The following is a 26,411-nucleotide window of genomic DNA, read 5'->3' on the forward strand; positions in this document are numbered from 1 at the left end:
TAATAAATAAATAAATAAATAAATAAATAAATAAATAAATAAATAAATAAATAAATTTACTACCCATTACATAAAGTGTCTCCTATCAAGGCTTCCACTAAGTTTCTGTCCTGTCCCATTCATAGATTTTGAATAGCAATCTGGTGTCACCATCTTTTATTTGGAACTTTATTTTGTTTTCCAGCAGCTATGAGTTTGGCTTCTTATGTATAGGCAGCTTCTTTTTCTCTTCTTCCTCAAAATATTTTGATCTACGTATCATCTTAAGGCATGATTTGGAACCATTCACTCTACTTCATATATAACTTTAACACATGCGTTATTAGATTTTACTCTTGCCTCTTCTTTAAGAGATAAAAAAAATTTATACGGAGATCTCTCGTCAAGCTATTCTCACTATAAAGCCTCTGTGAGATAGATGAGACTGAGAAAGAACATCTGGTCCAAATCATCCAATAGGTTTCTATAAATATGAAATATGAATAAATGTCACACAAATGTTTCTTTAATGAAGTGGCTTTCAACAAGAGGAGCATGTGCATGTTAGAACCTCTATATATGTTTATGTGAGGGATGGTGGAGGATAAAGAGGTTGAATATTAGCTAATCCTTATTAGAAGAGATTAACAGAATCTAGAAGAAACTTTAGTGGTCATCCAGTTCAGTCTCTACCCAGTACAGGAGTTCTCAGAATAATCTTTCTCAACCTTTACAACTTTAAGACCTGTGAGACTTCAACCATCGGAATTCTGCAGTCAGGTGGAGAATTCAGGGAATTGAAGGTCATAGGTCTTAAAGCTGCAAAGGTTAAGAAACACTACCTCAGATAAATGGCTTTCCAATTTCTTTTGAAAACCTCCATGATGGAGCACTCACAGCTTCAGGAGGCAGGCAGTGCTACCACTTAATAGCTCTCACAGGAAATTCCTCCTTATTTCAAATTTGGATTTCTCACTGTAGATCTTCCACCCACCCAGGGATAGGGTGCTCTGAAGAATTCACACCGTTTTTACTATATATCTCCATTTATTGGAAGATTGCTATCATGTCTCCTCTTTTTAGCTTCAACATCCATGGTAATATTGATTATTAGATTTATAGGCTGCCAAACTCACTTCAACAGTTTTCCTTCTCTCAACAATAGCGTGGCGTTAACTGAAAGCTTGCAATAGTGGTGAATGAACCAAAAGAATAGGTTCTTAAACTGGGTTGATATAGGCATAACCTATGTGTAATAGAGCTATTTGTAACCAGTTGCTTGAGAATCTACTTTGGAATTGCTGTTGCTAAAACTATATATTGTCAACAATTTTTTTTTTCTATTCAGGATGTTAAAATACAAACTTCAAAAACAAAACAAAACTAGACAAAATATTTTTTTTAAAGTGCCCCTGCTAAGACCTTTATGTAAAACAACAATCTGCTTTTTTTCTGGGGTTAATGACATTATTTGGGATCAGGAAAAGGAGTAATTGAGTCAAGCAGCGTTAGAATCTCTGGTCTAAAACTAAGGCAAATAATAATATGTCATTGAAAGATCAGAATTTGACTATCAAATCAGCAGGATAAGCTAATGATGTAAGATACCTAGCAGTTGCTTCTTTCCATATATATATATGTTAAGTAATCACAGCTGCAATAATATATTACTTCAGTACAAGATTTGTGACAACTTTAGAGCCGATAATTTAATTTATCCTGCTGGAAAAAAGCAAGATGCAAAGCAACCTATAAGAAAACCAGAATGAATCTGAAACTTTTAAGAAAATATGAACAGAAAGCAAACATTTTGAGCTTTAAAAATGGATCTAGGGAAACATATTGTTACATAGAAAAGAGAGAAAAATACTTTTAAGTATTTACTGCCTTTTCTGAACAAGAAAGTAAACTGAAAAGATGAGAGCAAAAAGAAAGGAATCTATATTGAAAGACTTGGATCCAACATTTGGTATCTCTTTGCATCCAAGGTAAATTTTTCCCACATAACCTATTATTAACACTTCAGGGGTGAGTACATATGCCATCTTTCCGGATGCAAACTGGCTTCTGTTAAAGTACTGTAATTATAGCAAAGGGTTCTACAGGACAGAAACAGGCTTTTTCAGCACTTGCTTGCAATGTGTTGTGCCAGAAATCACAGCAATAGAAACTAATCACCACCTGGCTGGCTGTCCTGCCATTCAAAAGGAAAAGACAACCAAATGGGACTGTGTAAAATAAGCCGTCCAAACCTCAAAGTTGATATCTTCAGCTTCATTCACAGCATATTAAAGGGCTTAGCTAGATTGGGCGATTATTCCTTTGCTTTTTCTTGTCTCATGCCTTTTTAAAAATTATTTATTTTATTTTATTTATTAGAATTTGTCAAACAAAAACAAGAACGAGAATAAAACAATAAAAATACCATGACAGGAACAATAGGCACATTAGTGCACTTATGCAGGCCCCCTCTACTGACCACTTAAGTATGACGTAAGTTTTCTTTGACTTACTGTTCATTATTTCATAATGTTGCTTTGTGATGTATGTACTATTTTTTTTTTAAAGTAACCAACAGAAGAGGGGATAGTCATCTAGCAAGGGACCTTTATCTATAAGATGTAAGAAGTGTTCTTTTGAGTCCAATTCTAAAGATAGAAATAAACTCTTCTTTTCTTCCATTCCAACCACCATGAATTCAGCTGGATAAAGGAAGTTATCTCTTCCCCGGAAGGGCTACTGCCTTTTCTATGCACTTTTCCTCCTCTCTATTTTCCTCAATCTGTTCTTCAAGGACTAAAAATAGAATGTGTGCTTGTAAAGGTGCTTCCTTATACATTCTCTGCCTTTCCCATCATTTCCTTCCTTAGACTTATCTGAAGATTCGGAACAAGATACATCTAGCCATCTTCTCAACAGCTACTGTAGTGATTCTTTTTTGGTGTGTGTGTGTGTGTGTGTGTGAAAACTAGTAATATCCCCATCCAGAGAAAACTTGGCTGCTGATCAGAAAATTAATTTCTTGGCAGAGGTGGACATTTTAACTCACCACCTGCATCATGACATACCTCCACTGGTCTACCAGAGATCCAGGCAAGAAATATAGAGGAATCAGTCCACACGAAACAACACATTGTTGAGTTTATAATATATTCATAAATGTTAGTTTTTGCTACATTAATAACTGCAGCAATGCTTCGGACTCTCTATGCAAAGTATGCTCTTGAGGAATTCTCAAACAAATGCAGAATTCTAAAACCCTATTTTCACAGGGATTTTGCACCAATGATTAACCTCCGTTTCAAAATCCTATACAACCTACTAAAATCAGGCAGCTCCCTTGCCCGTAATACTTTTCTGATGGGATTAATGTATTTTATTCAAAGAGAGTGGGTACTGAGATTTTGAAGGGGAAAGGTTTTTTTTAAAAGAAATATCTGATCTAAGAAGTAAAAGTGGTGATTATTTCTCCTGGATAGCCCCCATTTGCACTATTTTAAGGTAGCCTTTTGTACCAGCAGTGAATTATTTTTAGTTTGGAAAAGCCTTAGTGATGAAGGTGGTCATAAATAGATCCCAAACTATAATTAATCTGATGCTTCCATTCTGTTTTACAAGGCTAAATATCTTGGGGAAAAAAGTTTTTAGAAAAAAAACTACTTTCAGCAGTATGAAAGATTTTTATTTAATACCCGTTCAGATATAGAAGTTTGTGAAAATTTGCTGGAGCACCAATAAAAGCCCATGTGACCATAAGTATGTACTTAAAAATCACGGGAAGTAGAATTAGGCAAAGTGGGATACGGCTAAGAAATGGATGCTATACATTTCCCCAAATGTGACAAAAAGTGAACAGTTGCACTTGGCTTTACAATTTGTGGAGGTTAACTATCATCAGTGCTCAGAACTGGAGCCACAGTATAGTACAGTTCTATGGATGCTTACTCTGTAGTTTAGTTCACTGGTTTTTCTCCAGGAACTACTGGTAGTTCTCGACTTACAACCATTCAAAGTCACCATAGCCACATGATTAGAATTCAGGCACAATGGAAATTCTGGTCCCAATTGTGTTCATAAGTCGAGGGCTACCTGTATTCCAAAGATTGTGAGATTCCAACTGAAAAACAAAAATGTCATACAATTCAGTTCTATCTGCCGTGTTTCCCCAAAAATAAGACCCTGTCTATATTTTTTGAACCCTGAAATAAGTGCTTGGCCTTATTGCCATGCACTCAAAAGCCCAATTGGGCTTATTATCAAGGGATGTCTTATTTTAGGAAAAACAGGGTGTCACAGCCCCAATATCTCAGCAGGGTATTATGGAAGGATCTAAGCTTCAAATACATTAATCTATTTACAGTCTTGATAAATAAGCATTCCAGTTTTTCATAAACAAGAAGTGGGCTGTTCAATATGCTGTTCAATCATTCCCATCTGGTTACTTTTATCAGCAAGGGTACCTATCAGTTTCTTTGGCATGAAACCAGGATTTCTGTTGAATCTCTCTGAAACATTTCTCTTAAACATGAAATGGTGGCCAAAAACAAATCAAGGTTTTTAACTTAGGAACACAGGTCAGCATTCCTGATTCAAAAATGGTGGCAGTGACCAAATGATGGAAGAAGGTGCCAGGTTTGATTGTTCTTCCTAATCAAGGTGCAACCTAAACAAGTAGGTTTAGTTCACTACTGTAAAATAAACTACTGTTTATTTATAAAAATCTATATGATCATTAGATGGCAGTAAAGGGAAACAGAAAACATTAACTCTTGGTACCATAGTGGTTACTCTAAGTTTGTAATCAGATCCAATAACCATAGACATTATTGGCACAATATGTAATTGCATCTAATGACCAGTGCATACATTTTAGTAAACTATGGTTTGGTTCAGCACAATTGCCTTGATTCACATAACAAAACAGGTCCAAACCAAACTAGTATGTTATTTACTAGGAAGATGGTGAACAACACTCACTACAATCAGTTAGGCAGTTAAGATTTTTGTTTAGTCTGGCACATGTTTTTTCAGTGCTTGATTCCTTACTAATGAATTTATCCATGGATTACTTTTGGCTACTCCTATTCAGCACTAAAAGAATTTTTTTCAAACAGCTTTATGATCACTGTTTATGATTAAGAGTGACAATCACTCCTAAGAGCAGTTATTTCTAGAATAAGTACAATATAATTATACAAGACACAGAACTACAAGCTATCCAACCATGTATAACTCAGCATATGGCAGCAACCCAAGATGTATGATTAGTTTGATTCAGTGTAGGTGAACCCAGAAAATTTGATCAATAAACTGTGTTGAATTTAAACAAGTTATCTGAATTTAGATACTACGAAAAGAAGGTGATGAACCCCATAATGGACAATTCTTAATTCACCAGTCAAGCTTAAATGTCTGCAGCATTCCATCAATTTTACAGCCATTGTTTAACAGGTCAACTGGTTAACTTTCTTTTTAACACTCTCTAACGTGACTTATTTTAACACATTTGGCAAAATAATTCAGGGGGAAAAGACAAAGGGAGGTGATTTTCACAGGTTTGTGTCATTTTTATGGCCCTGCAGAAGCAGGTTCTCATATGAAAGAGACAACCAAAGAACAAACTGAATAACTGAAGTCTCGCACTTACCCTTACATCTCCATTGATCGCTCTAGGCCTGTGATTAAAGACATGGGCAGGATCCTTGTTGTAAACTTTAAGGAAAGATTTGTCTTGAATATTCCTAGAATTAAAAATAAAACACACATGCACACATAAGGGAAGAAAGGACTTCATTTCAGCCCAATTATTTTATTCGAATAATCCAGGTAGTGACATGCCAGCAACTGGTGAATGAAGAAGCCATGCAATGCAAGATATGAACGATAAAAATATTGCTCATTCATCCCTTGGAAGGGAATATTATTCTAAGATAAACTCATTTTTGGTTTCATTAAAGATGCTAGATGCAACCTAATAACAGTATAAAATCCAACACCTTTCATAAATATTTTTATTGGTCTTTATCAGTACCTTATTACCCAGGCAGTCATATCTTCCCTCTGATTCGAAGTAAGGATACATATTAAAATAAAGCATCAAAACAATATTTGTCAAAGTTGCTTAGGAGTAAAATACTTGAGTAACAGATTAATTTAAATTGTTTCAAATGCATAAAAGTGAGATCTACTGCTGAATAAATGTGAACAGCTTGAAACTGCAAATATCTATAAAACATGCCCAATATTAAAGTGTTTTGTTTTGAAATTGATTCTCAAGGTGAATTTCCAGTTAACAAACTGATATCTAACTTCATAAATTTAAAAAGTCAATGGGCTTGCCATTTAGTTTAAAACCTACCTTAGAGTTTACAGATTAGAGGTCTGGAGTAAATCCTGCTGTTTTCTCCTTCTGCAATAAAGGGCTACAAAGAATGTAATCTAAACACATTTATGTCCTTTTAAAGTTATGGTGCCTTTCATTTAGCACTAACCATCCTCAGAGAATCTGCACGTTATACTGAATTCCTCTACTCCAGGTGCAGCTATAAGTTTAGTGGGCTGATCTTAATCAGTGGGATTATCATTTAGATGGAGGAGGGGAAAGAGAGAGACATGGTGAAGGATTTTTGGAAAGGTCTAGTTTCTTTTAAAGTTACAGTGATGCTGGTAATTGCTTTGAATCTGTAACTAGTTAGAACTTGCATTGCTTCTATCAAATTCAAGCAGTATGTCAGGAAAAGTCAGAGAGCTGAAAAGACGAAGCAACGTTCACTGTTAAGAAATGTAGGGTTAATTAGATGTTTAGCTATAATGAAGTCAGCATTGAGCAGAAACCACAAGAAAAATATGTACCCATGGGCAATTGGAAGCTTATCGCAAGGTATTTTGAACCCACCATTTTCATGACACTGTGTGTGTGTGTGTATGACAACAAAGCACTACAAGTAGCTCTCAATTTATGACCATTTGTTTAATGATGGTTCAAGGTTACGATCAGTGGTGGGTTGCTACCGGTTCACCCCAATCGGGTGAACTGGTAGCGGCGGTGGCAGGAGGTTCCCCCCATCTGCTCAGATGCTTCTGCGCAGGACAATTCACTTGTGGGTGAGCATGCACACACCCATGAGCAAACAGGTAATGACGGGTTTTGAAACCCGCCCCTGGTTATGTTGGTGCTGAAAAAGTGACTTATGATCCATCCTTAAAGTTAGGATTGTTGCACTATGTCTTGTGGTTATGTGATCATGATTTGGGAACTGGCTCACATTTATGACAGTTCTTGTGTACTGCAGCTATGTGATCACAATTTGTAACCTTCCCAAGCACCTTCTAATCAGCAAAATAAAGGGGGGAAGCCAGATTTGCCCAACTACAGGTAGTTCTTGACTTACAACAGTTCATTTAGTGACCATTCAAAGTTACAATGGTACTAAAAAACTGACTTATGACCATTTTTCACACTTACGACTGTTGCAGTATCTCCATAGTCACATGAAAATTTGGATACTTGGCAACTGACTCATATTTGTGATGGTTGCAGTGTCCCGGGTTCATGTGATCACCTTTTGTGACCTTTTGATAAGCAAAGTCAATGGGGAAGCCAGATTCACTTAACAACCATGTTACTAACTTAATAAATGCAGTGATTCACTTAGCAACTGTTGCACAAAAAAACCAAAAAATGAGGGAAAATTCATAAGAAATGACTCACTTAGCAACAAAAAATTGTGGCTCAATTGTAATCATAAGTCGAGGACCAGCTGTTTGTGATTCACAGTGACCACAGTAAAAATGGTTGTAAAATCACATCCAGTTATGTGACTCAGTTAATGACTGCAATGCTTAATGATCAAAATTCTGCTCCCAATTGTGATCTGCCTGGCTGGGGAATCTGGGAGTTGAAGTCCACATATCTTAGTTACCAAAACTGAGAAACACTAAACTAGCTCATTCCTACTATCTAGTATTTAGCATTAAAGTTGATCAAGGTAAACAAAGCTGTTCTAAGACAGCAGATCACAACTTTTCAATCACAACAAAGAAACTGAATATGTAATAGAACAAAGAGGCAACATTATTTCTATTATCTTCTCTTAAGTGTTAAGTTTCTACCTGCAGATTGTGTACATGTCTTAGGAATGTAAGAAGTTGCTTTTTGCTGAGTTCAGTTTTGTCAACACACTGGCTGGCATTTCTGGTAGGAGTCTTGCTTAGATAGCACATCTGGATCCTATGTGCTGGTTTAAATAGGGAGGCACATAAACATGTGCACCCACACAAACGAGAACATTCAAACTGTGTTGTCCCTCAGTAACAGTGGTGGGCTGCTGCCAGTTCAGACCAGCGGCTGGCCCCGCCCTGGCACTATCATGTCCTATATAATCGCTGGTTTTTCAATGCCGCAAGCACGCACTCACATTTTCAGTTCCGGGCGAACCAGTTGTTATAACCGGCAGCAGCCCACCATTGCTCAGTAATCTGAAATCACAAATTCAGTTCTATATCTCGAGGCTCTATCAGCTCGTTTTTTTTCACACATGTAGATGTCTAAGCAACAGATGTCTGGCAAAACACAACTGTCTGAAGAAAGTTTTTTTCAACCCTAGGGCCTATCATTGAACATTTTCCCCAGAAACCCTTTGCTTTTATAAAAGTGCTGATTTTTCACATATTTCATATAGCCTTTTCAAGGTTTCACGTTAAGCTATTCAAATAATGAAAAAGAAGGATAAAACCCACCAGCAACATCATTATCATAATGATAACAAAAATGACAACATTAGGAAGAGACTGCCTTTTACAGCAGGGTCCCCAATCCCTGGTCCACAGCCCACTAGTGGGCTGTGAGCTCTTTGCAACTGGGCCATGGAAGCAGCAAGTGAGCATACTTCTTGCACATTCCCACTTGCACGAGCAGCAGGTGAACACGTGCACATATGCTACATTTGTGTGAGCATGGTGTGAGTGCATATTGATCACACGAATAGAGCTGCGCACGTATGCTTGCCGGCCGCTTGCGAGGAACAGTCCCCACTCTCCCTCCGCCGGTCCGCAAAGTTGAAAAGATTGGGGAACGTTGCTTTACAGAAATGTCTTTTGAGTGGGGAGTGCGTGTGGTGGATGACTTTGTGACCTAGTCTCTGCAATTTTCTTGGTAAGATTTTCAGAAATTGTTTGCCCTTGCGTCCTTCCATGGCTGAGAAAGAGTGATAATAAACCATTGTTATTTCAAGGAGTTTAGTGGCATGTTTTTATTGCTCCTTCATATTAAAAAAATCTAGAAGTTTAGAGCTCATTCTGAGCTAGCCTGCCTAGTATTTTTACTGAATAAAGAGGGGGGGGGAGAGAGAGGACGACGACGAATCCTTACATAGCTTCAAAGCTTTTCTTGCTGTGAAAGTCTCAGACTCTCAATTTCCATCCCAGAATCATGTGCCATCCAGTCAAGGTCAGGTCTTGCAGTCTTCTGCCCATAATAGGTCATGATGTCATAGTATCAGATTTTGATAAAAATCTCGGGATTGCTGTGGTTTATTGTGAGCTTCTGCAAAAAGCTCAGCTACCCAATTATCTCTGGGTACTATGGAAAATGGCTGCGCCCTTGGTGTAGCTTACTGTTATTAAGGAGCTCCTTGCAATTTTGTAACAGATTTGGGTATCATCTTGCTTGGTGTGCATGCTTTTTATGTTATGCTTTTAAATCTTTTTGCTTGAGCTAATAATAAAGCTTAAAATCCTTTTACTTACTGGAATGTTCATTGTCTCTCGATTCAAAAGAACCAATTGCCTTTTGGTAAACCAGCGTTTTATGATACACAGCTGAATACAAAAAGCATCCATGGGAGCCATTTTGTGGGAGCATCCAAGGCATGGCTTCGAAGTCTGTCTATAAACCTAAAATATCTGGATATCTTCAACTCATGTAATACACTTTCTACTAATATTAAACATTTTCATATGTTAGAGTATAATCACTGCTGTGACACTTGCCAAAACACTGGACCCAAGGTCATCCAGGTGGCTTCATGTCTAAGATGGGACCATCTTCTAGTCACATGCCTTAACCACACCAAAATAGCTGCCAAAGAAATGTCTTCTGATCAATAAAGAGACCAGAACTGTTTGGTGCATCCTCAGGGTAGAGGTGGTGTGGCAGAAGGCACCAGTTTATCTTTTGGTAAACCAGTATTTTATCTCACACAGATTTTTTGAATACAAAAATCCACCCCTGGCAGCCATTTTGTGAGAGCATCTGAAGCATAACTTCAAAGTTTCGTCTTTGATTTAAACCTAAAATATTTGAATCTCTTCAACTTACATGATATACACTGGCTTCTCAAACACTTTCATACAATGGATGTTAAATATAAATGGATATATTTTGTTGGTAACATGGAGCCACAGAATAACAGGAAGCTTGTAGCACTTCCTAGACCACTAGGATTATTATGAAGTTCAGGATAATTTTAATTTGCTACATTTCTTTTTTTAACTGTTATGCTCTTTGGCCATATGACACCTTACATTTGCAGAAACTTCCTGCAAGTAATTAATGTAGATTCCTGGGAAAAATAATAGATTCCTTCTACAACAATGTATCAGAAAGAAAAGAAAGAGGAAAACAAAGCATTAAAGGTACAGATAATGTCTGCAAAGGTGTCTTTTTAGACATTTTAGCTCTGGACCCATCCACCACAGGAATATCACTCCAAAAAATTATTCCGGGCAGACTGAGATCCTTGAGAAAATTTTGGAATATTGCATGATTTAATAGTCTTCAAAAATTTTAACAATTCAAAACTGAATGTTTTTTTTTTTTTGTTTTTTTAAAGAAACCTGGGAGGGGGGGGGATCAACTGGAGATACTATGAGCATCTTGGTACTTCTGGCCAACATATTGACAAACTTTACAAAGAAACCTATCTCAAGCTATAGAATTTCACTTACCTCACATCAGTTAATTCATAATAGATGTTTCTGCTTTCATCCTTGATATATATTGCCACACTGGGGGACTCCAACATTTTCATTGTCAGTTGTTGGGGAAAGGCACTTACAAAGAGGGCACGAATAGTGTCTGTGCTTGTAATCTCATTAGGCATCCTTAGCTGTTTAGTTTCATCTCCATACTGCAGATATAAAACACCTAGAAACGAAAGGAAACAATAAGAAATTACCACAAACAAAGCAGAGTTTACAAGACACACATATTTATTCTTTTCAATTCCAAACTGGAAAAAAAAGATGGAATTCTCTGGGTTACTGATTATATTGTGTCAAATCATACAAAAATTATATTGTCCTATACTCCGTTACAACAGTTTTACTACAAGGTTCCAAGACTCACTATTTGCTGTAAACTCTGCAGTTTGATAAAAAAGTTTTTACACTGTGTAAACCAATATATTTGCCCAATTTTCATTTTATAAGTAATGGAAGAGATGGTGCCATTTATATCTCAAACCTGAGGATTACAGGTAAAACTATCAATGTAGAGGTAATCCTCTACTTATGAAACAGTTCATTTAGTGACCATTTAAAGTCACAACAGCACTGAAAAAAGTGTCTTAGGACCAGTTTTCACACTTGCAACCATAGCAGCATTCCCATGGTCACGTGATCCAAATGTGGATGCTTGGCAACTCGCACATATTTATAAAGCACTGTCCTAAGGTCACATTTATCACTTTTTGTGTTCTTCTGACAACCAAAGTCAATGGGGAAGCCAGATTCATTTAAATTACTTATTTAACAACTTGCCACAATTGTGGCAAGAAAGGTTCTAAAATGGGACAAAATTCACAACTGTCTTGCTTACCAACAATAATTTTAGGCTGAGTTGTGGTTATAAGCGGAGGACTATTTGTATTGATCCTTGGGATCTGGGGGCTGTTCAAGTCCGGAAGTGGTGTAACAGACTTCAACTGAATGGCTACGGCTGCTTAGATCCTCCCAGGATGGATTCTCCATTGCAGATATTAAAATCCTTAGTTTTAGATGAGGTTTCATTTTCCCAGTTAAGAGTGGTGTGCAATTTGGGGGTCCCTCTGGACTTGCAGTTTCTGCTCACAACATAGCTGTGGCCAGGAGGACTTTTTCAAGCCTTCATATGATGCATCCCTTTTGCCCTTTCCTAGAGTGAGAGGCTCCAGAATTCTTCACAATTGGAATAATCGAATCATGAAGTGACTCACACCCACATCCATGACTGGATAACTGCAATCCGCTGTGCATGAGGCTGTCCTTGAACACTACCCAGAAGCTACAGTTGGTTGTACAGTAGTGATGGATACCTCCATGTGTGCCTATGTGTCACCACTGCTATGGGAGCCACATTGGCTGCAAGTCGGTTTCTGAGTGCAATTCAAGGTACTAATTATTACCTATAAAACCCTATATAGCTCAGTCCTTGGATACCTGACAGATAGTCCTCGAGTTATGAATATAATGGAGCCTGCACATTCCTTTAGTACCTTGAGGATTCGTGGGAGTGAATCTCGTACCTTGAACGAGTCACTCTCTGCTTTCGCCGATGCATTCATTAAATTATTGCGTGGGTGAATGTGTGGTTCGTTAAGTGCACATGAGGTATCTCAGGGTGGGGAAGGCCATGGGGAGGCTAGTGATGGAACAGGCCCACCAAGACCTCCCCAACCCACTAAGATACCTCATGCTTCCCCCTCCCTGCCATGCCGGACTCACTTATCTTGCAAAGATCTGTCTCCTCTCTGCTGAGCTTTCTTTCCCTTTGAGGGAGAGGAGAGTTGTGCTCCTGGGCGCGAAAAGTGTTTGGGGCACCTGTCTCCCACTCCTCTCCCCCTCCCCAAACTCCTTTCTGCCATCACTGGGACACTTTTCACCCAGATGGAGACCTGATGGAGACTGGAAACTTAATCTGAGTGCAAATGGGGTCTCTGAAAAGGATCTACTCTGTTTTCAAAGGCATCTATGGGGTGTTTCAAAATGGAGCAATCCCTTCTTTTCCAAAGGCCCTATTTGCACGCAGGTGAAGCTTCCAGTCTCCATCAGGTTTCCATCTGAGGAAAAAGTGTGCCAGTGGCGGCGGAAAGGAGTTGGAGGGCAGGAGCAGGAGACAGGCACCGCAAACATTTTTTGCACTGTGAATGAAAGTTTCTGGAGTCTTTGATCTTGTAGGAGTTCAGGCACCCAGTCTCTGCAAAAAAGGTTGGGCGCCTGAACTCGCACGATATTATGACACGCAGGAACTTTCATTAACTTTCCTCTACCTCAAAAGCAAACAAACCACGGCAAAGAGGAGACAGATCTTTTTATTTATTATTATTATTATTTATTGGACTTATATGCCGCCCTTTCTCCAAAGGACTCAGGGAGGCTCACATCAGCGAAACAATCCCAATAAATACACATTAAAACATACTAAAACAGACTGAAACCAATTTAAAACCAATTTAAAACAGTAGACCCCATCAGTCCAGGCTAGGGCGTTTAAACAGCCATGTCTTAAGCTCACGACAGAAGGTACGAAGGTCCAGGGCCAATTGAAGACCCAAGGGAAGTTGATTCCAGAGGGTGGGCGCGCCCACAGAGAAGGCTCTACCCCTGGGGATTGCCAGCCAACATTGTCTAGCTGATGGCACCCTGAGTAGGCCCTCTCTGTGAGAACACACCAGGCGATGGGAGGTCAATGTTGGTTGCAGGTGGTCTGAGATATCCTGGGCCTAAGTCATGAAGGGCTTTATAGGTCAACACCAGCACCTTGAATCTCACCCGGAGGGCAACCAGCAACCAATGCAAGTCGCGCAGGAGAGGTGTAACATGGGAGTATCGGGATCCTCCCATCACAACCCACGTGGCCGCATTCTGCACCAGCTGAAGCCTCCGAGTGGTCTTCACGGGCAGCCCCAGGTAGAAAGCATTGCAGTAATCAATCCGGGAGGTGACTAGCGCATGAGTGACTGTGCATAGGGCATTGCGGTCCAAGTATGGGGGCAACTGGCGCACCAAGCGAACCTGGGCAAACGCTCCCCTGGTCACGGCTGTTATATGCTCCTCCAAGCCCAGCCGTGAATTCAGGAGGACACCCAAGTTGCGCGCCCTGTCTACAGGGGGCAACACCTCACCCCCTATAGTCAGAGATGGAACCTCTCGTTCGGTCCGTGATGCCGGTATCCACAGCCACTCGGTTTTGGCCGGATTGAGCCGAAGCCTATTCCTCCCCATCCAGACCTGTACCGCTTCCAGGCACCAGGACATCACGTCGAGGGCATTGTTGGGCTGGTGTGGAGTGGATACAAAAAGCTGGGTATCATCAGCGTACTGATGATACCTCACCCCAAAACCACGGATGATCTCTCCCAGCGGCTTCATGTAAATGTTGAACAGAAGAGGCGAGAGGACCGACCCCTGAAGCTCCCCACAAGTGAGAGGCCTCATGGCTGACCTCTGCCCCCCCGCCAACACCGCTTGCGTACAACCCGAGAGGTAGGAGGTGAACCACCGTAAAACAGTACCTCCCACTCCCAACCCCTCGAGGCGTTGCAGCAGGATACCATGGTTGATGGTATCGAAGGCTGCCGAAAGATCTAATAGGACCAGAACAGAGGAATAACATCTGTCCCGAGCCCTCCAGAGATCATCCACCAGCGCGACCAATGCCGTCTCCATGCTGTATCCGGGCCTGAAACCCGATCGGTATGGATCTAGATAATCCGCTTCATCCAGGACCACTGTGAACTAACGTGCCACCACGCTATCAACAACCTTCGCCACAAAGCTGAGGTTGGAAACCGGACGAAAGTTGCCTAAAATGGTCGGATCCAAGGCAGGTTTCTTGAGGAGGGACCTAACCACCGCCTCCTTCAAGGCAACAGGAAAGCTTGCAAGGTAAGTGAGTCCAGCATGGCAGGATAGGAGGGGGAAGCAGTTATGGAGGGTGGGATGAATGGGGTGAATGTTGCAGACCTCTGCAGTTGTTCGTAAGGGCAAATAACTGCTGTGATGCTGCAACATTCATAATTTTGGGACTTGCTCTTAAACACTAGGGGGCACTTATCTCGTAACTTCAAACGGGTGCTTAGCTGTATTTCCAATCATTTCTACCTGCTCAATGCATACCAGCAGAGTGGTTGTGCCCCAGGTCCCCTTCATTAAACAGTCATCTTATAAGACTAATGAAGCTCCTCTGTTGTTGCACACATGCACACGCGCACACACAGAACAGCATCACCCAGTGGTAAGGATGATGCCATCTCTTTTTGGGTTCTAGAAAATGCTGAAAATCTAGCTTCGATCCCAGACCTGGGGTTAATGTTTATGATTAAGGTCCCCATTTTGTCTTGTTGATTTTACAGTTTAGATCATTTTAGTCTGAGTTCTCTGATTTAATGCTTTAATGCAACAGTAAGGATTTCCCCAAGTCCAATATATAATCTCTTACCTGCGCAAGTAATGAAGCAGAGAGCAGTATGAAAGTGAGGAAAATATAGCATCATGACATACCATAATTTGCTGAAAGGCAAACTGAGATACTGTCTACAGACAAATAGCTGCATATCCAAAGATAATACAGCATCCTTTACTCAGGACACAGATCTTTGGAGAAAAGCAGAATATAATGATTAACACTTCCTGTAAAGTTAGATGAATTCCTTCACAGGCAGCAATTATTCTTGCCATCCTCAGCATTAACTTTTCCAGGGACAATTTCAGAATTGTTCTTGAGGTCACCTTCATGATCTTTGTGGTAGTTCTAATCTAAACTTTAAGCATTATTTTCTATTAGTTGTTCTCACCTAATTATAGGTAGTCCATACGGTCTAAGGCAAGACAAGAAACAGAAATCTGTAATATTTTTGTCTTCACTAGCACTATCCTCTGTATTTATGGTTTTTCAAAAATTCCTACAAGTCAATTCAAAATTATTATGGCAACATGTTTTTATCTGGAATAAATATTTAAACTGAAGTAATCATCCTATAAAAATGAGTGGGGTTGGGGGTAAAAAAAGGTAACAATTGTATCTTACCTATATAAACCCTACTACACTAAGTCAATCTTATCTCTAAATTTATGATCATAGAATTACAGTTCTAAGTGATTGACATGGCTTTTAGATCTCTGCATTGCATACTGAACCCAACAATATTGTGGCACACAGTATTCTAGGTGCACAATATGTGGTAAATTCCTACTATGCTACTTTCCTAGACTTCAGAGAGTCTTATCGAACTTAAGAGGATGGTTGTAAGTCCCTTTCTTCAGCACCATCAAAACTTTGAATGGTCACTGAATAAAAAGTCACAACTTGAGGACTACCTGTATTTATAAAAAGAATATAACTGAATGGTTTTTATGTCATTTCAACAAATTACCATTGATATTTCACTGATTTTCATGGTAGTAGGAATACTTTGGGTGTATATATTTTAGTTCACATGGCAATTTTTAAGTCAGTTTAGATTTCCCTGTTATAATGGGTAATGGGTTCTTATGTCCTTACCCGGAGAAAAACCATTTTTATCCAAATTGGGGCAATTTACTCAGGTTTGGGAAGTACTATGCCAGGATGTCAAACTTTTCAGCCAATAAATTATACAAGATGGGAAATTGGTGTCCTAGAACATCCAAAGGACACCAGGTTGGGAATACAGATTCTGATGTTCTGGAGGAATACATTGTTTATATACCTTGACATATGCCACAAAGGAGAGCAGGAGACATTTCTAAAAGCATCTTGTAAGGAGACATTTGTAAAAGCTAAGGTATAGCCACATGAATTTAGAAACCAGATAATACTCCAAAATGTGCCAGGTTCAGACTTACTAGCCTGTAAGAGATTTTTTTAATGATGGGATCCTATTGCTCCTGCCAAAAGTTATGCGGTACTCATAAGACATACCAGATGTAGCAATCACTTTAATTCAGTCAGGGCATTACAACTGCCTTTTTATATAGGAGCTTCTGGGTACATTGCTGAACAATGTTCATTAACATTGCTTGAATGATGTATGTTTACAGAGGAAGTAGTGCCAAACTATATTTTAGCTTCATCTGTTGCCTTTTTTTCAGGTGCATTTTCAAGATATCTGCTTATACACAATGGAAGAGCAGATTAAAGCAACAGACAAATGTGATTACACAGGTTTATTTGAGACTGTGTACATTTCATTCTTTCCCTGAGGACACATTCCCCAAAATAAACACATAAACATAATCAGTGGTGCATAAACCATTTTTAAAAATCAGTAGCACCAGTCTAAATACTGATTGAGTCGGAAGAAGTATTTCTGTCCTGCAAAACATTTACTCGAAGATAAGGTATATTTCATTTTAAATCCCATTCATGTACAGAAGAAGGCACAGGAGGTTTATGTAAAAACTAAAGAAGAAAAATGTGGTCACATTTGTGCTAGGTAATTTCCTGGGAGTCTTTTGTTTCAAATCAGTAATTAAAGCTCATTGTTTGGGCCTGTTTTCTTGAAGGCCTGCCAATATTGGCTTTAAATATAATTAACTAGGACTTTCATGCATCAAGAAGTCAACAAAAAAGGCAGATGTGACATAGCAGAAGCTAAATGCATAACTTCAATTTCCCACCTAGCTTAGCATGGATGTTGCTGAGAATTCTGGATGTTGTACTACTTGAAACATTAAGAGATTGTTATAATCTTACACAAAAAATAGGAATGATGCTCTCCCTCAGATTTGAGTTTGTTGGTGGGGTTCTACAGCTACCACTTTTATATTCCTGTGCTAGACAATGGGTGTCAAACTTGATCATGTCACGTGATGTATCGTGAAAGTTTTTGCTTTTGCGGAGCTGCCGCCAGTTTCACATCCCTGTGCTAGACTTTTTGAGTGTTTTCCCCGTGCCAGAAATCATGACTTCAACATACTGGCAATTCTCAATTCACAACCTAGATTCAAAGTTTAAATGGACAGACCTTCCTGACTCCCCCGCCCCCAATAGTCATGCTCTTGGCTCTGTTCCTCATTTCTGGTATTTAATATTAATTATACCCCCTTTTAAAATCCCATTTATATGTTCCACACATCTGAGAGTCACTTTGGAAATATTTTGTTCAATTTACTGACTTGTTCAAATTGCTTTTGGGAATATACCATAATGTTGACATTTTCCATACAGAAATAATAAAATCAGCAATTCTAAGCAGAAAAAAACTTTTTAAAGTTTTATAGAAAAGAAAAGATCTTTATAGAAAAGAAAAGATGAGCAAAGCAGACAAAATTTAGATTAAAAGTCTGCCCTCAAGTCTACTCAGACCTAAAAGATTAAGGGTTGTGTCAATTTTATCCAGATGTATATCTCTAACTGGTAACCAGGTGTGTTAACAGTAAACTTTTTCCCATCTCGGAAGAATTTGACTCCTCATTTGAGTTGCTCTTCAAAGTGAAAAGGAACACCATTCAAAATACATTCAAGACTTCGCGTGATAAGCAAAAATATTGATGAGAGACAGAAGAGATGCCTGTCATGTGGGCTGAAATCAGCATTATCAACTCTGGTTACAAAGCCAGAGTTCTTGGAATGACATTGGTTTATAACCCAAACTCATGAACTGCCATTTCAGGTGTTTCTGTGCAATCTCAATATAGGCATATAACAGCACAAGTATAAATATTCAGTTTTAAATGTTGCATTACTGAGATTTTTTTAAACTTTTAATCAAAGATACCTAGAGAAAAAAAAATAAAAAAGACTAGTAAAAAGTAAGTAGTGACAAATACTGTATATGTAAAAATTTGTCATATATGTAAATGGAGTTGAATAGCGGCATAAGAGATGAAGGAACAATATTGTTCTCGTTTTACCATACTACTTTTTATAACTGGATAGAAGAGAGAGATTAATGAATTCATTTTGTATGCCCACCCCTCTCACATAACACTTTGGGTAGCTAATATCAGATTAAAAAAATTAAAATTAAAAATACCCAAAATAACAACACCAACAATCTTTCACTCAAACCAATACCTCTAAAGGCAGGCTCACCCATCATCCTGCTCCAAAACCCAAGGAAAAGTCGATGTTGTCAATGTATTGTAAAAGGCAAACTGGGTTTGGGCTATCCTTATGGCCCCAATAGGCCTCAATAGGATAGGACAAGCACCACAATAAAAAAGGAACATCCTCTGGGTCCCACCCGATGACATTGTTTAGTAGAAAGGGCCCAGAGCATCTCTATCCTCTTGGAGGTCTGTCAAACAGACAAAAATAATCAGAGATGGATAGTCCAGCAAATATTTTTTATGATTAATGGCATCAAAGCCACTGTGAGATTAATGGGGGCTGAGCTGGACAAACCATCAATATACTGATCTCTCCAGAGATCATCAATAAGTGCAGTCAGTACTATCATTATTACAGCCAATTGTGAAACAAAGGATCCAATTAATTTATTTTCTACAAATTCAGGATGCTCTGAAGCTGTAACTTATTTTTTTTCAATAACCTTCTGTATATCATGAAGCAACAATATTGTCAAGGTAGTTTTAGAGCAATTATCAAAAGAGCCATTGAGTAGAATTGGCAAGAAAGCCCAAAACACAGAGTTAAATTAGCATACTATAATGTAAGTTTAATAATAAACATAATCTTTGAAATATGAAGATAATATACAGAGTTTATAAAACTACAGTCCATAATTCAGCCAGTGATGAAATCAACATCTTCAAAGTTCTACTAGCTTCTGAATATGACATAGGCATTATTTATAACACACTGAATCAAAGAATTGGTATTCTACTTGAATTTAATTACAGGTACTGTAATTAAATAAACTTACCAAATAAACTTAGAATGCACAATTAACTAAATTTTGCAATTAGAACAAAACCCTTAGGGTAATGTATATGATACATACATATTTATCCATTTTTTTTTACAAGTCGTCATCAACATACGACTACAATTGGAACTTCATAAGAATTTCTATTGTCTAAGCAATGTGATTGTATCACATGTCTGTCTCACTAAGCAACAGCAATCTCTGCAATCCCAGTTGCTGACATTAACTGACCCCCACAGTTGGTGGATTAAAGACAGTGGGTAAGCCAGCAGGAAGGTGAAAGTCTCAGGCAGGTAAGGGGTTCAGGGGAAGATCAAGAAGAATGTATGAAAATGTGTGAGAAGTGCCATGTGAGTCAAGGAGGTTGCACAGGGATGTGTGAGTGATGTGAAGGGTGTGTGAGAGATGCCACAAAGGTCAGGGGGTGACGATGCTTGAGTGGCTAACATGATACAAGTTCAGAGGCTGGGGAAGGTACAAAGGTGGGAGAGCATTGATTTTTTGGGGAATCTGGCAAGAAAGGTAATAAATGGTAATCACATGATCATGGAGTGCGTCTCAACTAGACATAAGTGGGAATAGATTGCCAAACATCGAGATCGTGATCACATGACCACAGGACACTGAGATAGCTGTAATTCCAAGCATCAGTCATAATCATCATTCATTTAGCACAGAGGTGGGTTCTACTTACCTTTACTACCGGTTCGCAGCAGGGCCATGTGCACTCTTCTGCACATGCGCAGAAGCGTTTTGATGACATCAGGGTCGGTGGGCGGAGCCTCCCACCGGTTTTACTACTGGTTCTATAGAACCGGTAGAAACCAGGGGTAACCCACCACTGATTTAGCACCCTTATAGCTTCATACAGTCAGTAGAAAAATGGTCATAAATTGAGACCTGTATTCCAAGTGTTATATTGTTCATAGATCAAAACAAATCCAAACCAGGACTAATTACCTTAATTTTATATCTGATCATAGATCCATCAGGTTATTTAATTATCGGGTTCCTAAATGGTGGCACATCTCTTTCTGTAATATGCAGTCCTAATGTCAGAAGAACAACTACCACAGAACTATTCTATATAAGAAGGCATGAGGCCATGTCAGATATTCCAAACTTGCAAACTGTGCTTTCAGTAGTGTATCCTTCAGTTTGAAATCTTCAGATATATTAGACTTCAGCAATCATAATTTCCAGCTAGTCCAATACATCAGAAATGCCCCAGGCATGAAAAGGCTAATGTAATAACTAAAGTTAGTAAAGTGCATTAATTACTCCAAAATATATGGAAGAACAGCCTTTTACAGACTGCCTTGGCTTTGGAAAAATCAGTTAAGTGTTTGAATTACAATTTTTCTGGACTGTTTAAGAAAGTCTGTTATATATCAGATATCAAAGTGGCCTTGGAAAAAAAATGGCCCAGGATTGTTAGCATAATAAATAAACCACTACATACAGAGTTTATGAGCAACTCTGTGATTAATGACTCACACATCTAATTTTATCCTACTCTGCACATTGGGAGCTGGGATCCTGCTGGACAGGAACATCATTATAATAATAACCTTTTGCCTGCCTCAGCAATTCACTGCCTTATATAGAAAACACCCTGATTGTATATTATGATAGTATTTTGCCTCCTCCTTGAGTAGCTAATTGTAAGGATTGATTCCAAACCAATTAAATTACAAGATGCTGTGGGTTCAAAGACAAAAGGGATGTCCTGAGCTGGGGACTGATGAAGTTCCTGGCTCAACAAGTCTTGTCTAAAAGAAGAAAGGATACTTCTGTAACTCATAGGGCATGGAGCTCAGTGACCTGCATCAGAACATCTGACAAATGTCCCTCCCTTCTCTGGAAATAAACGCCTGTTCAAAATAAATTACAAGTTTACTCTCTATCCTGCAGCTTGAAGCAGATTTAGCCCATATCTAAACAGCACAGAGACCCTCTCACTGCAATCCATCCACAATACTTTTTTGTGTTTGTAGGAAGTTCCTTACTTACGAGCACAATTACAATCAAAATTTCATTTGATGGTTATTAAGAGAGTCACGCCCATTTTTATGACCTTTTTTTGCCATGGTTGTTAAGCAAATCATTGCAGTTGTTTAAGTTTCTGGAATTGTTAGAATATGCAACAACGAATGTTCAAGACAACACAGAGACATGGAATATAGCAAAGTGCAAGACAAATGTCAATGAAATATCATTTCAGAATCTATGTATCACTTGGGTATAAATTTAACATTAAGTTAATTTTGACAAAAAAATCTCTCTTAATTTCAGGCCTATTGGGCACCTATAATTCTTTCCCAACAGAAGCTGAAAGGTTTATTTGGAGATGTGGTATTCAAAATGCAATATTGGTTCATAATAAGTGGCTTGGTGTTAGACTGTTTCCCTTCTGGAGAGAAGTTATTTCACATAGTAATTCTATTCTGGAACATTTATTTGTAGATACTCAATGTTATCAATAGTTTGGAAAATTAACAGGAAGGAAAAAAGTGGATATTGCGCAGTTTGATGAGTAAATAAAAAGACATTATTGGAAGGATAGCCAATATTTGAAGGACATCTCTCTCTCTTTCTATATTTATATATTGTAAACTTTCACCTTTGGGAGCCCTAAACATTTGCATTGCACATGCAATTTTATCTTTAATTTTCCATTGCTTTTTTATTATGTACATTGAGTTAAAAGGTAATAACGTAACTGCAAAACTTGTCATGGATATATATGTAAGATTCATTTTATTATACAACAGCTTTAAGTTTCTGATTTGGACTCTCCTGTTTTTATATTTGCATACAAAATAAAAAATAATTTAAAGAAGAATTTACTTTTTATGGGGAGAGATAATTGGAAAGCTGAGTTCATATAACTTGATTAAATTCAAGGATTTTAATGGAGCCAAACTGTATCTAGCACATACAAACTACTTCCTGTTCTGGATGATTTACTTCCAGCAAAGTAGCATCACTTTCATAATGACCAAATTGGCATGTTTCCTGAAACATTTTATAACAATATTAGATTTTCCACACAACTAATTTTGTACATAATTTTGTATATATTGGGATGCGGTGGCTTGGTAGCCAAGACACTGAGCTTGTCGATCCAACAGTCAGCAGTTCGAATCCCTAGTAATGCGTAATGGGGTGAGCTCCCATTACTTGTCCCAGCTTCTGCCAACCTAGCAGTTCAAAAGCACATAAAAGTGCAAGTAGAAAAATAGGGACCACCTTTGATGGGAAGGTAACAGCGTTCTGTGCGCCTTTGGCATTTATTCATGTCGGCCATATGACCACAGAGATGTCTTTGGACAGCACTGGCTCTTTGGCTTGGAAACGGAGTTGAGCACCGCCTCCTAGAGTCGGGAATGACTGTCTCATATGTGCAAGGGGAACCTTTACCGTTACCTAATTTTGTACATGCAGAAGATGCTCAGTTGATCTCAAAAGAATGTTGCCTCTGGTCTCAGAAGAACTTTCCCTCTTTGAGTGGGACAATGTTCATCAAAGTGATGGCTCAAAGATTAAAACTCCCCTTAGGTCTATTTGTATCTGTCTCTTGTTCATTATATATCATATATACAAACTTGTTCAATACAGCTGTGCACTCAAAGCTACTGAGGAAATTGTAAAGCACAACCTTAAACAGATTCCTGTGGGTGATGTCTTACCTAGAGATCTTTCTTTTGTTTGATTTGTTGTCCTCACAACCGGAAGACTTGCTCGAGTACGGCTTCCCCTTGCAAAAGGAGACAGGGCCTCTGCTTCTGACATGACTTCCAAGGAGTCAACAGATACCTCTGACAAATATTCAGCTTGATCCCCCAAGCTGGGCTGTGGACTTTGAGAAAGCTTTGGGCTCCTTGTCTGTAAAACAAATAAAAACAGAGAACAAACTCTTTTTAGTAATGTTAAAACCCTTGCCTGAGGGAAGATGATTTCTCCCCTTCTCTCTTGAAAGATAAAATACTGGTCAAGTTGGTAAATGCTCAAGGTGACTCCCTCCCTCAAGGTGTGTGCTATTTATAGAGATTGTCCCTGAGTATTCCATTAAGATTTTTTTACTACTGTACACACAAATGTACAAAATTAATATTTAAAAAGCACCTAAGGCTAAAGTTTTACAAGTCAAATGGATAGCAATTCCATTTCATGATGCTTCAACAATTGTTAGTATTGTAATAACAATGGAACAGAACTATATACCGGTAAATATCTACAAGATAAAACCGACATGCCATGATTTAAAGAGTTGCCATTCTAAGTGCTTTTAAACCTGCTTTCAGTAATTGATATGTGAAGATTATTTAGTAGCTCCACTACTAGCTCTTAACAGTTCAGTAAAAGGACAAATAAGAACCAGGTTTATTTCCAACCATAAATGTAGCTGATTACACCACTGGGCTCCATTCTACCTCCTCCCACCCAGAGTTATAAATTTATTAAAATAATGAATTTCAGATCTAACATGGACTCTGAAAGGACTTGAGGATATCAATCCAGAAAGGACAACTATGTCCTATGAGAAAAAGGCTTGCAGCTGCTGAGTTTATTTAGCCTACTATAGAAAAGATTAAATGGAGATACAAGAAACAGACAGTGTCTTTACACATTGTAAGAATGGCCAAAAAGAGGGTAGAACCAAAACTGATGAATGGAAAAGTGATGAAAAGGAAGAACGTTTTGGTTGAATTTCAGATGCAACTTTGCAATCATAAGGATTATTCATGTGTGGATCAAATGGCTTCAAGAAGTTGGTTTTTTTAATTTACTGTTGATATTTAACTTTGGACAGCCATATCCCAAATAAGTTATTATTTGAAACAATGCTCTGAATTTGAATATCTATATCTATATATATATCTGTATCTGTATGTATGTATATGTATGTGTGTGTGTGTGTGTGTGTTCATGTTTTTATTTATTAGATTTATATACTATCTTTATTCAGAATCTCAAAGCCATATATGTATCTCTTCTCCTATTTCCTCCACAATAATCCTGAGACATTAAATCAGGTCAAGAGAGGAGGACTATTCAGATTCACTTAAGGTATGCTCCTTGGTTAAGGACTAGAGGCTGTATCTTCCCACACTTTAATCATTATACAAAGTGGGATAATGACTACTAAGCTTAAGAAATAACTAATAGTGGAGCATCATTTATAAGCAATATAACCAGAGAATAAATTAAATTAAATTTTAATCAATAGACCCAATGTTTTTGCCACCTTACTTTTACGCATACAATTTCACATTACAAAACATACTATCTGTAAATTCCAAGTGTTACAGTTTTACTCCTGGAGCATATAACATTGGAGATAATTATTAACAACCTATAGTAAACAATGTGATCAAACCATTTCACCATTTCATGATTCCTTATTTTTTCCAGCTTGTTCATTAAACAGTCGTACAGGACACAAGATACCCTAACAAGGCTTCCCTTTTGATTTGCAGCCTCTCTTGTGCATTATCCAAGACTTTGAATTCATTCCCATTCTAGGTTTTCTTTTCTTTTTTGATTAATGTCTATATTTAAAAGATTATAAAACACTGTTTAGATCAAGTTTGGATTTTAAAAAAGAAAGAGAACCATACTGCTGACATCTGCCCCTTCCCCTAACATTTTGCTTTAATGGAAAGAGGTTAGCTTGCTGCACAAATAGCACAGATCAAATTATACTCCTTCAGTGACCTTGCCTGAATTAGCAACTTTTGCATTTTATTAGATTTTCATTAGGTTGCCAAAGTGCTTCAACCGTCTTCCCGCTATCTGTTGCCAACTTGAGTCATCATAACATTCAGTGCCTTTGAAATATTGAAGAAAGACTCCAAATCGCTAGAGACTTTCAAAATTTGCATCATTACGTTAAGTATTACCAAGGGCCTATAATGGCAATATTAGCAGAATATTGTGATTTTTTTTAAAACGGTGTTCTGTTTAAAACTAGGTTTCTATGAAAATTTTATGTAGTTTCATAAGAAACCAAACGTCATCCTCACCCCCCAAAAAAGTTCAGTTAAACATGGCCAATTTTTGATCACTACAGATTTGCCTCTTAAGAGATCTGGATATTTAAAAAAAAAAAAAAAACTAGCAGATTTCAAAATCTAACCTCCCCAGTCTCAGGCCCAAATGATTCAGCATGAATTTAATTTCTTTCATCTTTGTAATTGAGAAGACCACATCTATAAAAGCCTCCATTATTTTGTCCCAAAGGTGATTTTCCCAGAGGCAACTGGACTTTCTGGTTTTTCTCTGAAGACATTTTGCTTCTCATCCAAAAAGCTTCTTCAGCTCTGACTGGATGGTGGGGAATGGAAGGATTTAGGCAATGGCGCAGTGGTTAGACTTCTGCTGACTGCAATTTGGCAGTTTGAATCTCATCAGGCTCAAGGTTGACTCAGCCTTCCATCCTTCTGAGGTCGGGTAAAATGAGGACCCAGATTGCTGAGGGCAATATGCTGACTCTGTAAACCGCTTAGAGAGGGCTGTAAAGCATTGTGAAGCAGTATATAAGTCTAAATACTATTGCTATTTATACACGCTACAGACAGATGGTCATTTGCATTCTTTTAGCAAGTTGTTAAGACTACCTGGAGGTTTATCTGTGTC

The 26,411-nt window shown here is 38.2% G+C and overlaps 1 protein-coding gene across 28 annotated transcripts in view; it reads right to left on the bottom strand.

Moving 5' to 3' along the window:
• The window catches only part of KIAA1217 (KIAA1217 ortholog), a 450,644-nt gene that overhangs the window by 79,503 nt on the left and 344,730 nt on the right, over positions 1-26,411 (bottom strand). For 24 of the 28 annotated variants that reach the window (XM_087892786.1, XM_087892787.1, XM_034402539.3 and 21 more), the window contains 3 exons: positions 23,462-23,657; positions 10,927-11,125; positions 5,627-5,720 (listed from right to left, as the gene is read on the bottom strand). In XM_087892786.1, the coding sequence (XP_087748912.1) occupies positions 5,627-5,720; positions 10,927-11,125; positions 23,462-23,657 (489 nt within the window). Of the gene's footprint in view, positions 1-5,626; positions 5,721-6,337; positions 8,588-10,926; positions 11,126-23,461; positions 23,658-26,411 lie in introns of those variants that run through there. The other 4 variants (XM_087892802.1, XM_087892799.1, XM_087892804.1 and 1 more) reach the window with 3 other exon arrangements.

This window comes from Pantherophis guttatus, chromosome 4 (genome assembly GCF_059756535.1).
Source record: "Pantherophis guttatus breed Tessera chromosome 4, ASM5975653v1, whole genome shotgun sequence".
In the NCBI taxonomy this organism is placed as follows: domain Eukaryota; kingdom Metazoa; phylum Chordata; class Lepidosauria; order Squamata; family Colubridae; genus Pantherophis; species Pantherophis guttatus.